Consider the following 17,855-nt stretch of genomic DNA (forward strand, 5'->3'; position numbering starts at 1 on the left):
TTGTTGTAAAGGTAGCAATACATGGCTCAAATTTTGGTCGATTCAGCTGCAGGTGGCATTTTCGGCACAGCCCAGCTCAATAAAAGACAATCTAAAAATCGACTGAATTGGGGGGAAATTACTGACTAAACAGTGACTGCAGCCTATGAGATGCATTTACCGTTCCGGTATTTAGGCAGCTATGGATGCTGCGGCTGGTTGAATACAATAACCGGCAGTGGAGAGTTTTCCATCAATGCTGTTAGCATGGATGGGGAAATCGACTGATTTCTCTCTTTCACTCTGCGGGCTAAATGAGAGAAAACTACACTCATATAGCCTAAATGTGACATTTACTGATGTAAAATTCCTAGCCAAAATTTTAGCATTACGCTTTATAATAAAGGTATACTTAGCCTAATCCATCCAGGCCAGGTAGATTTTATGTCTATTAAAAACATGGCCTTTAATATAAGATGGCTTTTTATGAACCTCAAGTCCACCCATGACTCCATTGGCTCTAGAGCCATGGTCAGTCTAGATGCCGCCAAGGCATTTGATTTAGTAAAATGGGGTTATTTATGGTAATGTATTTGCAGGTTTGGCTTTGGCCTGAATTTCACCAAATGGCTCCAGCTCTTGTATCAGCCCCCCGCAGCTCAGATACAGATCAATGGTAGGGTCTCTGAACCTATTCCCCTCTCTAGAGGTACATGACAGGGATGCAAAATGTTCCCACTGCTCTACACACTGGCCTTATGACTAGAACCTTTGACAATTACTATCAGAACACATCCAGACATTAGAGGCCTTCATTCAGGTCCAGTAGTTAAAACTATTAGCCTCTATGTGGATGATATGCTTTTGTAGCTGAAGGATGCAGGTCCATCGCGATCAGTTGCTCTGCATCTTATTAAACGCTTTGGAGAGTTCTCAAGTTTACAAATCAATTGGACCAAATCCTTCCCTTAGACATAGGGGCTCCCACTGTTGGGCAGGCCTCCCTCCCTGTGATAAGAGTAAGTCAGATCAGGTATCTGGGCATCCAGATTTCTCGTTCCCTAGGATATTATATTAGGCTCAATCTCGAACCCCTTTACACAGTTCTTAAGTCCAAAACGCAGACATGGTCCGACTTCCTTTTGGAGTTATGGGGCACATTAATTTACTGAAAATTATATTACTCCATAAGCTCCTTTATATAGTCTGACAAGCCCCTTTATATATCCTACCCTGCTTTTTAAAGTCAATGGGATCTCTACTTAACACATTTATTTATTTCTGTCACAAACTGTCATGGCGTACCCTGAAAAGCCCCATGTATCTAGGTGGTACAGCCTTGCCTGTCTTTAACCTTCATTATATAGACTCACAACTTTACAATTTTTTTTATCTCGATAAGGGGGAGAGGGATAGATACATTACTTTAATATGTCCCAGTATTCCTCACCCCCTTATTCACCCCTTCCAGATTTTTCTGAGTGGCTCACACAATCCTATCTACCTGGGAGACCAGGGACAAATACTATTTCATCACTGTAAAATTTGGAATTTGGCCATGAGTCAAACAAATGCTTCTCCATTTCATGCCCACACACCCTTTTGAAGTAACCTGCATTTAGCTGAATTATTATCAGTGCCCGATCATAGGCTATGGGTTGACAGGGAGGTTATATATGTCTAACATGTTCGCTCCAATTTTGGGGTTAAATCATTTTAAGAAACGTAAGACTTTGTATTACCCAAACATGTTTTTTCGTTACCTCCATTCCCTGTACCTGGTGGAGGTAATTATGGGCCCGGACCCTAAAAAGCTAATTTCTACATTTTATAGCTATCTCCTACTGCCAGCTGCTACTAACCTGGCTTACCAATTAAAATCATGGTGGGTGGAGGATGTTGGGGAACTCGCTGTTGAAGACTGGGATGAGGTTCTAGAAACCTGTAAATTAGTATCTCTCAAACTTTCTAACCGCCTCACTCACCTGTACATTTTTTATAGGTCCTATCTAACGCCTATCCATTTATCTAAATATCAGCCAAATTACAACCCAGAGTGCCCCAGATGTGGTGAGACCAGTGGCACCTTCTACCGTTTAATGTAGTCTTGTCCTGTTATCCAAGGGTACTGGACATAAGTTTTCAAATTCCTACATGACCAAATGGGCTCCCCACTAACCCTCTGCCCTAAGCAATGCTTATTGGACCTTCTGTTTCACCTCAGAGGAAGATATTTTTCTACAAGAAACACACTTTATGGCCAGAGTGTTAATGGCAAGGGTTTGGCTCAGAGAGTCACCTCTGACCATCCAGCATTGGATTGTGACCATTAACGCTATGTTACCCTACATAAAAGTTCTATATATTTATAGAGGATGCCCAAATAAGTACCATAAGATATGGGATAGATGGTTGGAGAATACCTCTACATGTGTAGAGGATTAACAAACCACTATGTAAATGTTTACCTTATGGGTACAATCCACTATTCATTGTTTATCTTCCACTGAGCTATGTAGCCTCCCTGGCGGTTTTCCCGAGTGTGGCTCGGGGTTAAAATTCAGGACCATTAGCGGTAACCCCGAGCCACACTTGGGATTACATCGCAGGATCCTGGTGTGGCTTTACTTACCTTGTCCCCGGGATCCTGCGATGTCCCCCGCAGTGTCCGTGGGCTCCGTCCTCCTCCGAAGCCTCTCCTTGCCAGGCTCCGTTCCCTGCGAGCGTTGCGACGCACGGGGGCGGAGCCTGGCGGCAAATTAAAAAAAAAAGTAAAAATCATAACACATACAGTACAGTGTAATCTTACAGATTACAGTACTGTATGAAATTATTTCACATCCCTTTTGTCCCCAGTGCTCTGGCCCATGCCCTGCATGCAGTTTTATGTGATATATACTGTTCTTTCTGCCTGGAAACTGGAGATTGTCCATAGCAACCAAAAAGTGTCCCTTTACATCAAAAGTGGCTTTAGACCAGCTAGAAAACAGCGATAGTAAATTAGAACACTTGCAGAATTGAGCGATAGTGAATCGTGGGGAAATTTATTATATTACTATTTATTTTTATTTTTTTTAATTATTTATTTTTATTTATTATATTATAATTTATGTTTTTGTGTTTCAAACTTTATCATACCCGGGATATCTACTAGACTCTTGTTTGGACAGATTTAAGTGTGTTATTGTTAAGAATTACAGACCTACAATATAAAACGCCAAATTTCCATGCAAAATAATTGTACCGCTTTCAGCACCTAAAATCCGAAATAATCATACCGCCAGGGAGGTTAACGGTCTGCACACCATATAATTCAATAGGTGCTATTGATGATTATACATGTATCACTGTCATTATTCACTGTTTGTGTTTTTTGTATCACATGTGCTGTTAATTCTAACATCTTTACTTTGTATAAAACTGTTACCATTTGTCTTTCAATTATGATGCTTGTTGCACTGTAAATGGTTTGTCTCTCTTTTCAACAAAGAGTTTTTTTTTTTTTACATTTACTGGTTACATTTGTCTAAAGCTTACTGATCCTATTAGCTATACAGTGAGTGTGACTAGGGAGTGTCAAGTAAATGCTGGCTAATGTAACAAGGCTGAAATACTAACAGAATAGCGTATCCGGTTATCTCTATAGTTGATATTTACTAAGCAATTAAATCCAAAGTAAACCAAGCTAATGCAGAATAGACAACTGCCACAATAGCACTTGGAAAAAAAAAAGAAACACAATAACTTCTACAAATTTGTACATTTCAATGAATAAGTACTTACATTGCTTACAGCAGCCATTCGGTGAAAGTTCAATGGTTCCCTGAAAAATATAAACAAGTTATATTTTTTTAAAATATATATTTTGGGTATGCTAGTAGGATACAAAAAATGATCATTGTAATAACCATTGGACACCAAACTAACCATTTTTGAAGTCCTATAAGCTAAATATATACAGAAACATCAAACAGACTGAAAAAAGTATTTCTCGCAGTATTCAAACTAAATAAATGTAACCTTTTAGAAAATCACAAGGTGAAAGGATCTCTGTCAGACATTTGTGAACACAACTAAAAACTGCATAAGCACCAGGATGTACTGTGTTATCGTAGAACCAGAAATAGATCCTGACCCTATAAAATTTCTGAGCAAAGGGGGTTATTTACGAAAAGCAAATCCACTTTGCACTGCAAGTCGCTCTAAATCTAAGGGGTAGATCTGAAATGAGGGGAAGCTCTGCTGATTTTATCATCCAATTATGTGCAATCTAAAATGCTGTTTTTTATTTTCCTTGCATGTCCCCCTCGGATCTACAGCAACTTTACTTCCAAGTGCACTTGCAGTGCAAAGTGGATTTTCCTTTTGTAAATAACCCCCAAAGTGTCATCTTACTTCAGGAAAGAAAATCATATGAAGGCATTGTGATCTCTGTGAAAGGTAGTAATACCTGTAAGTGTTACACTTACACTGCATGCATACCCTTAGCATGAAGACATATCTAATATAGGGGCCCCTTTAAAATTTGGAATTCTTTTGGGTCGACAAGTGGAGCTAGAGGCACTTTTCCACATGTTTTTAGAGATTGCCTAGTCCCTCCATTATAAACTATTGTTGACCAAATTCCACAGCTCAAGCTGAATTATAAACACAGGTGAATAAATCATAGCAATGAGTCATTTCAGTAAATTAACCCCTATCAGAGTGTTTTATTCAGACAAAGAGAGCCTAAGAGCAGGTAGTTACACATTTGTCTGCCTCTTTAGATAACTCAGAGTGCTTTGGTAATCCTTTGTCATATATTAAATGTTTTCTGTTATACAAATACTGTATATACAGTATGATGTTCCAAAATGATATAAAAACAGTTTCTAAAAGTATAAGCTTAAAAAAAATAGATACAATTAACATTACAAAAAAAAGGTTAGTTTCATTTTAAAAGCAATGAGTAATATTTTACTTACAGGTACGCAGTTATTTTCATTGAAGTACGGGCACGGGGTTTGTGAGACTGATGTGCTGAACTGACCATTGATCACAGTACAGTTGTACACTGTACAAGAATCATACTCTGACTTTCTCGACTCTCCAGGCTACAAAAAAACAAGGGATTGGAAAACTATGATTTACTAGCATCAATAATCTTTATAAACAAGCCTATAAATAAGTGTTATGTCAGGCCACACAGTGTAAGGGACCAGAAAACATAAAGATTGGTCATGTTTATTTAAAAACATCTACAATTACAACATACTGTATAAATCCTAAAAAATGCTTGTGTTTTGACGTACATTCTTCCTATGCACTATTTTACTCTAAACTAATCCCACATAAATGATTTGTATTTAACATCCTTGCCTAACCCTTTGGCCCTTTATTGTGAGAGCCTCTGGGGCCCCAGCAGACAGTATTCTGTGTTGTGGTGCTTGCTTAATCCAGTAAGGAAAAAAAAAATATTTGGACTGGATTTAAAGGGTAACTCCACTTTCATGGGAAAAAAAAATAATATAGCGTATACAATTGCCACACAAGTCATATTGCAATTGAATGTTATTAAAAATTACATTTTTTTAATCTGCAGCGCTGTCATTTTCTGTAAAATGCAATGAAATATGGCTACCTGGAGGCATTCTGTAAACAGATGGTGTACAGAACGCCTCCCAGATATCTAATTTCCTGCTTATGTGATTGGCTTACTGATTTTCACAAAAGTCTGCACTAAGATACAAATTCGATTTTGGGCATGCACTGCAACAAAAAAATTTCATTTTTGGTGAGATACTCCCAAGGGTACATCACGTCTAAAGGGATGCAGACCCTGCCAACTTCCTCATTAGAGCCCTGCAGGTGTAGCAGCTGATTGATAATTGCAAAATCACTCCCATATAGGTTCACTTTTCACATGGACACAGACAAACAAACAGCTATTTCTTCTGAATAACAAAAGGAAGGACTCTGCAACAAAGTTTGTTAAAATCCCTGCAATCTACAAAGATCACCCAGAATGGAATTTTTTTTTCTCAACAAAAGCAAAAGTGGAATTACTCTTTAGGTAGTTAAAAGATTTTATGGTTTATTTCTTTCACACACTTACTTTTTCTATGTTGTCCATGCTTTTTTATCTTTTTTTATTTGATCTTTTACAATGGATCTTGCTGAGAGTGCAGAGAGAAATAGCAAATGTGGCCCAGGTAATTTTTAAAAAGGTAGTTTGTACCCCCCCATGACGCATGGTGTCTCAGGGACCCCCGTAATAGTCGGAATAAGTGACTCCTATTGCAGCTATACTATGAATAGAGGATTTGAATCCTGAACCTATTGACACTGTGAGATCTTTTTCATGACTGAAAGCTGGTATCTATATTCACTCATAACTACCACTCGGGAGGTTTTAAGACCACATATACGCTCTGTAGGGAGGACTATTATTTGAACCGTTCAGGTTTGATCCAAACCCCTTCAGGGACCATCCTCTGACAGCGCCATCTATTGTTCTTGCTGCAATATCGCCACCTTTGCCTGAATGTGATGCTGTTCACCCCACTTTTGAATACAAATCCCCCTGTATAAATTACCCCTGATGAAAGGAATTTAAAACCTGAAACCTGTCGGGTCCCGCTAGGACTTATCCCGGATGTCGGACACCGGAAAGTACTAACGGACAATGGAGTGATACCTACTATATATATGTATCTAAAATATATAAAAAGTGTTTTCTTCTGTGACATACATAATCCTAAAATTGGACCAAAGTGAAAAAAAACAGTGGCGCTATCCTTAGAGTGAACCCTTTAACTAAATGAACATACAAATGTAGAATGTAAATATATATAATGAACACCAAGTGACAAGTGAAAAATATATAAAAAGCGCACAACAACTGATTATATTGAAAAAAAATTTGCATAAAAAATTGCATAAAAAATACATAAAAAAACTTAAAGTCTGTATAAAGTGATGTCTTCTTTGCAGCTTCCACCACACCCAGGTGCTGAGTGAGCCCACTCCCTAAAGAAATTCACTCACCAACTCCAATTGCCCACACTCTCGTGTAAGGCCTAAGTGCTTTTTATAACCAAACAGGAAGGATCACAACGGCAAACCAAACATCCAAATATGTGTGCAGGAATCGTTCCACATGTAAATGAAAAAAGTGCTCCAATAGTGTAAATTGTATAACCAGTTTATTGAAAAACACACACAATCTTCAATGTTTAAACTCACACTTTCCAAATTCAAAAAACGCAGAGTAAAACTTCCACAGCACAATGAACTCCAAAGCACAGCACAGAAAACAATTGGATACCACAGTTAAGGGTTGCGGTCACAGGTGTCCGTTTATGAAGCAGTGAAATCTATTCACTGCTTCATTCTCCGGCATTCACAGTGAAGATTTTTCTCCTCTGTGTGCCAGTTTATGAAGCTTTGTAGATCGCTTCACCTTTGGAGGAGTGAAGAGATCTACAAATGCTTTCAACAGTGGAGAAAGGCTCCTGATACTGGAATCTCGTGAGACTTTACGAGATTACAGCACCAGAAATACAGAGATGTCAGTTTATTAAGCAGTGATAAATTATCACCGCTCAATACACGGACAGACGGCATGAATTACTGTTAATAAAATAATGAGTCCCCCTACATTATATACATATGTATACACACACACATTATATATACATGTATATACACATACATTATATATATATATATACATATACACATTATATGTATATATGTATATATATGTATACACATAAATATGACAGGGGGACATGCTTACAGTGTTGGGGGGTCTGAACGAGGCATAAGGAAGTTAAAAATCTTCCTCCTTCCCCCTCAGATCCCCCCAGATTTCCTCTTCACTCCCCGATTCACCACCTCTGAGCTGGTGAACCTGGGAGTGTGAATTCTGACTCAGATCACCAGTGAAGCGGTGAGATCACCGCTTCATAAACTGGCCCTTTCTGTGTCATTCAATGAGGATTCTCCGTGTGTAGAGATAATCGGAGGGAGAACAAGTTCAAACATGTTCTCCCCCGATTATCACTGTTTCATAAACTGTTTATGGACTGTGATCAGCGGTGATCCTCGGGATCACCGCTGATCACTGCTTCATAAACGGACACCACAGAGCGGCTGGCCATCGAGGAGTAGGTGAGAGAAGTGATCTGACGCCTGCATACCTCGGGTCTGCCGTGACTGCAACCCTTAACTGTGGTATCCAATTGTTTGCTGTGCTGTGCTTTGGAGTTCATTGTGCTGTGGAAGTTTTACTCTGCGTTTTTTGAATTTGGAAAGTGTGAGTTTAAACATTGAAGATTGTGTGTGTTTTTCAATAAACTGGTTATACGATTTACAATATTGGAGCACTTTTTTCATTTACATGTGGAACGATTCCTGTACACATATTTGGATGTTTGGTTTGCCGTTGTGATCCTTCCTGTTTGGTTATAAAAAGCACTTAAGCCTTACACGAGAGTGTGGGCAATTGGAGTTGGTGAGTGAATTTCTTTAGGGAGTGGGCTCACTCAGCACCTGGGTGTGGTGGAAGCTGCAAAGAAGACATCACTTTATACAGACTTTAAGTTTTTTTATGTATTTTTTATGCAATTTTTTATGCAAATTTTTTTTCAATATAATCAGTTGTTGTGCGCTTTTTATATATTTTTCACTTGTCACTTGGTGTTCATTATATATATTTGCATTCTACATTTGTATGTTCATTTAGTTAAAGGGTTCACTCTAAGGGTGAAAATATTAGGTTTCAAGATAGCGCCACTGTTTTTTTCACTTTGGTCCAATTTTAGGATTATGTATGTCACAGAAGAAAACACTTTTGATATATTTTAATGTTCAAGGTGGCAGCTTTAGATTTTCTGTAAAATTCCTTTGTGTACTCCGAGGCGCAGTTGTGGTAAGCAAAGTATAGGTGGGCAGTGATACTTTGAATATCAACTTTTGGTGTGATATATATATGTATCATATCATTTATTGCAAGATTATACATTTTGTGTTTTTTGTTATTTTGTATATTTTATTTTCATTTTTATAGCAATCATGTCTTTGTTTATGTCTGTTTCTACAATCATCATGTCCAGATGATTTTTTATAGCATCTATACGTCATGTGTCAATGTAAAGTTAATGACACCCACAGATCGGTTTGCAGACCGCAGTATGATCTGTGAAATGGTACAGGAATCGGATTGCATAGGTGTGAACACCCATGTGATCCGATTCCAGTGCGAACAAAAAAAGGGTCCTGTACCATATTATTATTATTTATTATTATTATTATTATTATACAGGATTTATATAGCGCTAACAGTTTGCGCAGCGCTTTACAACATGGGGCAGACAGTACACTTACAATACAAATCAATACAGGAGGGATCAGAGGGCCCTGCTCGTTAGAGCTTACAATCTAGAAGGAAGGGTCAAGTGGAAACAAAAGGTAATAACTGTGGGGGATGAGCTGATGGAAAAAATGAAAATACAGTTGTTAGGTGTGGGTAGGATAGGCTTCTCTGAAGAGAAGGGTTTTCAGGGATATTGGTCTGAATACGATGCAAATTCAGCCATACAAACTGTATGGCTGAATTTGAATCGCACGGACATTGTATTTGATCTGCACAGCAATGCGGTGTGAATCACATGCAATATCTATATTCGCACCAGTGTGCACCCAGCCTGAAGGTTTAGCTGGGATCCAAGACCTATCGTTGGGCCCAATGGCTTTCCATTTTACCAGGTACTGTATGACATAATGGCTCTTACAACATTTCATCTACCTCATACTGTTTTCTTAATTGACAAAAATAGAGAAGGGGGGCTGGAATCCTATTCTGAAGATTGGAGTAGACTTTCTTGAGAAGAAACATGTAAGGGACATCTGGAATTCCTATACCAGATAGTAACTTGAGTTGGAATGTCACTGGATTAATCTTTTTGAGGATTATATATGGAATGTTAAAATTGGGGCGGAGCTTCTTATTGGATAAACAGACCCTGCCCCCAATCTCAAAGTCTGGAGTTTTGAAATGTCTATTGTCTTGTGTAGTTTAGGTTAGAGTGTGGACGAGTTTGGTCTCTTGTCAGGTTTTTATTACTGTGTGTGTCCCACTTTGGAGATTCACTCCCTCTTTCTCTTTAAGTGGAACTTCACTCTCCCAATCAACATTGATTATTTATAATCCTCATGCTGGTAGCATTAGTAAATAGATAGGGAAATGTATCATATTTACATGTTTTTGTTTTACATTTCTTCAGTTACTTCCTGCTTTTTTTTGCCTAGGTAAATTATGTCATACATCCCAGGATTCTTCAGGAGGGCAGGGGGTTTCTCAGTTAAGCACACTCTCCTGCATGCATGCTTGAGCTAAGGGCAAAGGGATTCCAGGAAGTAAATTCTGCATGAATGTGCCCTCACTCAAGATGACCACAGCCAGAAATGCTAGGGGGTGTTTTTCAAAGTGATTTCTCAACAAAATATATAATGGAGACATGGATGGATGGTGGAGTTTGCTTTGAATATTAAAAATGAATTAAACAGTGTTTTTCATTTGTGGTGCTCAGGTGCAGTGACGATCTGTTTTAATGTCAGTTTCAAGATAGAAAATGCCGGGAAAAGTAACATTTTAAAATGTTCGTTATATTATGAGATTAGAGGAAATCTCACAATATCTGGCCTGGGGACTACAGCAAACGTTGGACTTCCACTCACTTAGTGTGATTTCCTGTCACTTCCTTGTGTATCTATGGTACATGAAGTGGCTGGAAATCTCCCCAATGGTGGGCAGAAACCTGACAAATTAGAATTGCATTATCCATAGGGTGGCATAAAACAGTGTGCACTGAGCAGTATTTCTCATTATCTAATCAGGACTCATCACCATTACTCTATCTACTGCAAACTATCAGATGCTGAAATCTGATTGGTTAGTATGGCTTTCTGAATGTCTATTAAAAATGAGGTAGAAGTCAGCTGAATATTATGGAAAATTAGGAATACATATTTTGACCTTGCAGGCACTTAAAACAGAAGGTATCTGCAAGTCTCACTTCCATCACAAATCCCCCATCCAAAAAAAACAAGAATAACTTTAATGCAAATCATTCCTTTATGCCCCATGTTGTCAACTATACAGCCAGAACTATACAGCCAGAACTATACAGCCAGAACTGTTGGTTTGTACAGCAATGCAGATATGGCCTAATATTAGAAAGCCACTTATTCCAAACAGCTTTATCAGGCTTGTTACCCATATATATATATATTGGTTTCTTTGATAAGGCTTATGGACCAACACAATGCTACAAGTAGACGGGTTAAAAAAGAAGCTGAAACAGAAGATATCTAAATGTCTCAATTCACTGATTTAAATAAGAAGGAACTGATTCAATTATTTAGGATAGTTGGTAGTGCAATATATCAACCTAGCGAGGCTCTGGCATAAGTAATGGTATTCTTATGCCCCGTACACACGGTCGGATTTTCCGATGGAAAATGTCCGATCGGAGCGTGTTGTCGGAAATTCCGACCGTGTGTGGGCTCCATCGGACATTTTCCATCGGATTTTCCGACACACAAAGTTGGAGAGCAGGAGATAAAATTTTCCGACAACAAAATCCGTTGTCGGAATTTCCGATCGTGTGTACACAAATCCAACGGACAAAGTGCCACGCATGCTCAGAATAAATAAAGAGATGAAAGCTATTGGCCACTGCCCCGTTTATAGTCCGTGTACGTACGTACGTGTTTTACGTCACCGCATTTAGAACGATCGGATTTTCCGGCAACTTTGTGTGACCGTGTGTATGCAAGACAAGTTTGAGCCAACATCCGTCGGAAAAAATCCTAGGATTTTGTTGTCGGAATGTCCGATCAATGTCCAACCGTGTGTACGGGGCATTACAGTGAAATAATAGTGAAATAGGCTTTGTCAGTTGAACCAGATTGTTTTAAATGTTTTATGTATTCATTTGAAGACCAAGTTCTAAAAAATATTAAGTGTGAGATACCTGTAGCAAACTTAATCCATCTTTGTCATTGATGACACAATGAGTCTGTATACAATCACCACAACAATCACTTGTGCTGTTCATCAACTCATAGCCCTGCAAAAAGCAAAATACATATTTGTTCACATTTTTTTTTCATACAAACCCTTTTATTGAGGGTTTAAAAGCATAACAAAGGAAAGCAGTACACGGGATGTAACTTGTACATACAAAATAACATATAAGTATATCCAAGGCTCAATGGGAAAAATAGTTAATCATTAGAGACCATAGAGTACGCATGGAATCAGTCCAGAGTCATAAGTATCAAAGTGTCTGTATATCTTAAATATTCTACAGTCCAATCTATGTATTCCACAGAGTTAACTGTACCAAAAATAGTTACATCACTGTTTCCTGGTTCAAGAATTAGAGTAATAATATAAACTAGAAATAAGTCTAGTAGGCTTCCTAACAAATCAGTCTAAGAAAAGAGAAGGAAATGTAGAAAAACCTTTAAAAAAAGAAGAGATAAGCAATGAACAGTGTGAACAGTGTATATATGTATATCATACCATTAGGGGAATTATTGTAAGTTTTTTAATTTCGTCCAATGAAGTTACTATATGACTCCCAGCTTGCCCACTTATGGTCAAAGATATGCAATGTTTTAAAAATGGTGTGATGTACTCGCTCCATTAGTCGCATGGCTTCCATTCTCTGGAGCACCTGGTCCAGGGTACTGTAGGGGCATGCCAGTTTAGTGCAATAGCCCAGATAATGGCACAGAAAAGTGTATGGGCTAATTTTTGGGGTAAGGCTGGGACCTCTGGGAGAGGAGTAAAGAGTAGGCACATTGGCATAGTCAATATGGTAAGGGAGCCCGTTATCTGGGCTACTCTAGAGGCAGCCTTATGCCAAATCGGTTGAAGACCAGGGTATTTGTTCACATTTTATACATATATTCATTAGAACAGTTAAATTTACAAATAGAAGTCATAGAAGTCATTGCTTTTACTGGAATATCCAGGGTATGTGTGCAATATTGTGAAGGGTTGAACATACTACACTTACCTGGTGACACTGTTTGTTGCAAGGTACATCTGTGCACTGTATCTCTGCTTCAGAACCAGAGTTTGAGCACACACAATTCTTGCACTTGTCAAGGAATACTTTAGCTCCAGGCTATAGAGAAAAAAAGCATATTCATAATTGGATGTGGTCAATGTAATGATTATGTGGATGCTTATACACAGGAAATTCTAATTAGAATGTCAATCTAATTACCCTGTCACATTTATAATGTTATGTATATACACTTGTGATCTACAAATTACAGTTTTTTTCAGAACATGCAATTTTGCAGGCTTCATGTCACTTCTTTGAATTGCTGGTAATACAAAAACCTGGGCCGTCTTCTAATAAGCCCTTATGTATCTCCCCTACCTTCTCCCTATTAACTTCTACATCAGAACCAACCCATACCAGCCCAGTAAATACAGTAAATTTGTTTAGCTGTAAGCGGATGTTAAATCTTTTGACAAGAAGCATAAATATAGACTGGTTGCTTTTGTGTGTTTTATATTATCTGTGCAAGATTGTTTTTCACTGCTTTTTTGTAATTGTGGTATAGAGTACAGAATACATAAAATCATTCGTATTAATCCCTTCCCCAGAGTAATGTGCAATATAATGTCTTTTTTGTACTAAAAAATGACATATATTGAAGGACTAATTTAGGCAGTTAGTTTTCATACCCATAATCCGAATTCCAGAAAAAAAGGTAAGTGCACCTATAGTACAATTCCATATCTTCCAGTTGCCATTCTTTAGAAATCAAATTCTTATGCTCCTCTTTCCTCACCATTTGTCCCTCTATTTGGTCTGATGTATAGGCTTATATAAAAAAAAAATGAACTGCTCAAAGTGTTATACTACACTAAACCTTGCATGTGACCTTTTAACTGATGCATCTGATATGTTGAAATAAAGGAAAAGCAGTGGTAAAAAGACCTTGTAGTTTTAACCTATTATTATTATTATTATTGAGTCTTCACGATCTACATAACTGGGAAACATGGCATAGACATTTTTCTTTTCCTTGCATTCTTTGTGCTAAAAGGTGGTTCTCTTTCTATCTTAGAATGTTAGGAGGTTTGCACATAATGTTTTCAGATCATTTTTATACAAGCACATACCTACCTGTAGCCCATTCCAACAAAATCTTAACTATGCAACTTGTCTGGTGCTGCATATCCTCTCCTAAACATTTTGTAAGCTGACTTGTACACCTCCTTTACATTGCATACTCTATTCATAGTCACCGGGACAGGTGGTGTGCGGTCTTTCAATTGAAATAGAAGCTGCAGTGCACTTGGATGGATGGGAATTTTCAGAAGAAGTTGTGTGGTGCTCATGAAGTCACACCATATAGCTCTCAGCAGAGCAGGATTTAAGGTCAGTATATATACTCATACTGGGTACGGGGCCTAATAGATATATATACTTATAGGGTGTGCTCTATAAGTGCACTTCCCCTTAAACTCAGTCAAGACATCCTTAGGCAATATAAAAATGGTAACCATGCAGTTTCTTACAATACTTTATAGACACATCTCAGATATCAAAGGAAGCTGGTAAACCGAAAGAAATGGTCTAATTCACTAAATATTATTTATATGCTGCTTTAATAAATCTCTGTTTACTTAGCATCCAGCAGTATGCTGAAAAAATAAGCAGATTTATGAGCAGCATAAAATCACCAAGGTGTTTGATTTACTCTAAAGAACTTACCTTATATTCAGCATTTTCGTGTACACAGACTTTCTTCGGAACTGCAAAAAGAGCACAGCAGGTTGGTTTATATGTGCAAAGAAGGCTGCTATTTCACATATGTTCTTTGTTCAGTTTTAGATACAATTTAAATTATATTAACTACTTGCTAACACATAATCAACTTACAATTTAGTATCCAAAAATATTGCACATAACCTACTTACATCCTTTACTAAGAGAATATGTAGGCTACCAGGGGCGTTGCTAGGTCTACAAAAGATCTGGGGCTAGAGCCCATAGCAGCGTAGTAAAGAAAGTCGTACGCTTGGGCGGGCATACACATGTATATACAGTAATATACGTGTGTGTGTATATATATCCCCAGAGAGCCCCCCACTTACATCAGGGTCCACAGAGAGCCCCCTTACATCAGGGTCCCCAGAGAGTCCCCCCTTACATCAGGGTCCCCAGAGAGTCCCCCCCCTTACATCAGGGTCCCCAGAGAGCCCCCCTTACATCAGGGTCCACAGAGAGACTCCTCCTTACATCAGAGTCATCAGAGAGCCTCCCCCTTTCATCAGGGTACCCAGAGTACCCCCCGTTTACATCAGGGTTCCCAGAGAGCCCCTCTTACATTAGGGTCCCCAGAGAGCCTCCCCCTTAAATCTGGGTCCTTAGAGAGCCTCTGCCTTAAAATCAGGGACCCCAGAGAGCCTCTCCTTTGCATCAGGGTCCCCAGAGAGCCCCCCACTTACATAAGGGTCCCCAGAGAGCCTCCCCTCCCCTTTGGGGACCCCTGCAGAGACTCGGGGCTATTGGCCCCAGATTCGGGGCTATAGCCCCAAAAGCCACCCCCTAGCAATGCCCCTGTAGGCTACCATTGCTGGCCTCTTCTTCCAGAAATGCAAATGACCTGGCTTTCATGCTAACCCAGGGGCTTTAGTACTTTCTGAGTTGCTGACCTAGAATCAGTATGCGGATCAAGAATTCTGACTGTGTTCTGACTCCACTGTTTGCCTGAGGTTTCCGTGTCAGGGAATCTTGTTAAAGCCATAGATAGTCAGGCAACTGTTTTTTTCAGAAGGTCACAAATGGCTTCATCCATATTTCTCTCAATACAGCTTTTCTTGAAATCCAATGATTCCAGTCCCATGTTATACATGGATTAAAGAAATATTGTGTTTCCAAGACAAAATGTGGACTGGAAAGGTTACACTTTTACTTCCCTTGCTCAGCAATGCCTCTCTAGGGCTGCGTCTAGAAATGCTGTCAGTTCTTTAAAAAAGCGCCCCCCCCCTTTTTTTTTTTGCTGACACAATGTGGGGAAGGTTTACTTAAAACTAGTGCATGCAGAATCTGGTGCGGTTGTGCATATTAACCAATCAGTGTCTAATTTCTACTTATAACTATACTATAGTTCAAGCAGATATTAATAAAGGCCTTATTTCTAAGGTATATATAGACATGTGTAGAACGGAAAAAATAATTTAATTTCGGATAGATTTGTTAAGCTACTAATTTCATTTCATTGATTCGTTTTGGAATTCGTTTTTAATTTAATTTTGTTTCATTTCATTTTTTTTATTCATTTTCTAACAAATTCCAAATTTAAGGAACGATTCAAATTCGGATCAGTCGAAAAATGGTCGACCGATTTGAAGTCTGTGTGAAGAATAGCTGGTTGTTAAGGCGTGGTACAGGAAGCCAGCTGCCGCATCCTTAACATTCATTGACTCATCATCTGTCAGCGGGCTTCCGTGCTAAGAGCTGAAATGTAAACAAAAGAATGCCATACCAGGCCACATGCCCTCAACATGGGGGGGCGCTTTGGGGCAGGGGGGCAGAGCCAAAGCACCTTGTTCCCATGGGCAAGGGCCTCTTCCCCACAACCCTGGGCTGTAGATGTGGAGGTTTGGGGGCGGGGGGGCTTATCAGAATCTGTAAGCCCCCTTTAACAAGGTGGCCCTCAAATCCCAACCCCCCCATGTGAATCAGTATGGGGTACATAGTACCCCTATCCATTCATCTAAAAAGTGTAAAAAGTGAATAAAGACACTACAAAATTTAGTTGAAATGTGTTCAATTTAGTTTTGTTTACTCTTCACACAGAATTCAAATCGGTCGATAATTTTTCAACCAATCCCAATTCAAAACGTTCCAAAAATTTGGGATTCGTTAGAAAACGAATAAACAAAATGAAATTGAACAAGTTTCAACAAGTCTCCAAATAACCAAACATTTGTCAGAATTTACATTTGGACCAAAACTAATTGCACATGCCTAGGTATATACATGGTTGTCATACACAGTAAATTCCATTCTAAATTTACTACTCCATGCTGGCATAGATGGGAGATGGATATGGATGTAACCTTAGAAGATATAAGGGATCTAGTATTGTAGAATGTGCAGCTGCGTAAGATATGCAATTTCCCGACTACTTTATAAATCTGTTTTGGAGATGTCCTAAATGTTATCAGTTGTGATAGATACTCTAAATACTGTATATGGCTCATTGACTTTAGACCCTGTTCTATGCCTATTGGGAAATCCGGTGATTTGAATTACCAGGTATTGTCTGTTTCAAGATCACTTTTTTGTTGTTAGCTGTTGTTAGCTTACTGATGTTTTTTTGTCTAATTCTCCTACCCTTAGAGATTGGATACTGGAAATGAATAAACATGTAATGTTTGAGACGTATATACATTCCCAACATACAGTAATGCTTTCCATAATTTTGAAAAAAATCTAGAAAAAATGGATGAAGGCAATGCATTCTATTCATGTTTCATAATTGAAGTTGGGTATGTTTTGAGCTTGTTGGGATGATTTGCTATAAAGCTTTAGTACACTATCAATAGAACATACTGGTGCACAGAAATGTTACTTCCCAGCATTTTGCTATACATGATGGTACTGAATTTCATGCCTGATGTGCTTTTGGTGCTTTGTTGTCCTGTGAGGTAACTTGCTTCTTTTTGTTTTTTTGTATTCTGAACAAAAAAAAAAACTTCTAACTTCACTTTGTTTAATAAAGCGTTGACAGAAAAACCTAGAAGCTGATTGTTTACTATGCACAGCTGTGCCAGATTCTGTGTGCCC

General features: G+C 38.6%; 1 protein-coding gene across 1 annotated transcript in view; it reads right to left on the minus strand.

Annotated features, from left to right (window-relative positions):
• Positions 1-17,855, minus strand: part of LOC141112210 (mucin-2-like) — a 245,720-nt gene that overhangs the window by 7,738 nt on the left and 220,127 nt on the right. The window contains exons 53-57 of the mRNA XM_073604810.1: positions 14,772-14,812; positions 13,053-13,163; positions 12,000-12,095; positions 4,944-5,072; positions 3,763-3,802 (exon numbers count right to left, since the gene is read on the minus strand). Of these exons, the coding sequence (XP_073460911.1) occupies positions 3,763-3,802; positions 4,944-5,072; positions 12,000-12,095; positions 13,053-13,163; positions 14,772-14,812 (417 nt within the window). The remainder of the gene's footprint in view (positions 1-3,762; positions 3,803-4,943; positions 5,073-11,999; positions 12,096-13,052; positions 13,164-14,771; positions 14,813-17,855) is intronic.

This window comes from Aquarana catesbeiana, linkage group LG11, assembly GCF_042186555.1.
Source record: "Aquarana catesbeiana isolate 2022-GZ linkage group LG11, ASM4218655v1, whole genome shotgun sequence".
Classification (NCBI taxonomy): Eukaryota; Metazoa; Chordata; class Amphibia; order Anura; family Ranidae; genus Aquarana; species Aquarana catesbeiana.